The sequence below is a fragment of the Austrofundulus limnaeus genome, unplaced genomic scaffold, assembly GCF_001266775.1.
Source record: "Austrofundulus limnaeus strain Quisiro unplaced genomic scaffold, Austrofundulus_limnaeus-1.0 Scaffold65, whole genome shotgun sequence".
NCBI classification, from domain to species: Eukaryota; Metazoa; Chordata; class Actinopteri; order Cyprinodontiformes; family Rivulidae; genus Austrofundulus; species Austrofundulus limnaeus.
Window position 1 is genome coordinate 989463 of NW_013952467.1, and position 1020 is coordinate 990482.

The 1020-nt window shown below is 36.6% G+C and overlaps 1 protein-coding gene across 1 annotated transcript in view; it reads left to right on the forward strand.

Moving 5' to 3' along the window:
- LOC106518702 (mitochondrial import inner membrane translocase subunit TIM16) overlaps nucleotides 1–1020 on the forward strand; it is a 118004-nt gene that overhangs the window by 104703 nt on the left and 12281 nt on the right. The window contains exon 14 of the mRNA XM_014010088.1: nucleotides 104–199. Within this exon, the coding sequence (XP_013865542.1) occupies nucleotides 104–199 (96 nt within the window). The remainder of the gene's footprint in view (nucleotides 1–103; nucleotides 200–1020) is intronic.

A 1020-nucleotide genomic window follows, 5' to 3' on the forward strand; every position in this document is an offset into this window, starting at 1 on the left:
CACACACACACACACACACACACACACACTCACACACACACACACACGTTACCCAGTCCATGCAGTGCAGGCAGCTCAAGCATCTGGTTCTACTTGTCTTCAGGTGGAGAAAGTCAGCCTCAATCCAGACAAACGGCCCAAACAACCAACAAAACCAACAGCAGGCAAGAAGGACATGAGCAGCAGAGGGAGCAAAGAGGTGAGACACGAGTTTATTTTGATTATTTGTTGTTACGTGAATTCTTATCAAGCAGTCACAATACTCAGATCCAGTTTTCTTCTGTATGTTTTTCGGCACGTGTCTCATTCCACAATCTTTGTGCTATTTTCAACAACTCAGCTCCTTCAGGAAGATTTTGGCTATTAATTTTTCTACTTCAGCAATTTATGCATTTTGAGATATTTAGCTTTTTCAGCCATTTTTTTCCTCATTGAAAATGAGTAGAGCTGTCTTCAGCATCCTTAAAACCCCCTGAAACAGTCATAAATCTTTACTTTTTACCTTTTCTTCTGTTTCTGTTTTAACTCATTTGTACTGATTTTAGCTTCCTTTAGCTTTTATTTTGCTATTCTTAACTTTTTTCTGCTTTTTTAGCTACCGTTCTGACTTTTTCTGCTATTCTTCTGCTAATGTCAACTTTTTGTGCATCTTTTAGTTTCTTTCCTTAGTTTTAAGCTTTTTCTGCTTTTTTCTGTTGCTTGCTGCTAACTTCAGCTGTTTTCTGTGTTTTAGCTCATTTGAGCTTTTTTCAGCTAATTTCACATTTTTGTAATCATTTCATCTTCTTACTGCTTAATTCAGCAAATATGTTCTTTCTGTTTCTGCTACTTTTTAACCTATTTTAGGCTGGTTTCAGCTTTTTTAGCTATTCAGCAAAAATCTTTCCGCATTTAACATTCATGTTGCATTTTTACAGAAAATGAATGAATGAATGAATGAATGAATGAATGAATGAATGAATGAATGACAGACAGACAGACAGACAGACAGACAGACAGACAGACAGACAGACAGACAGA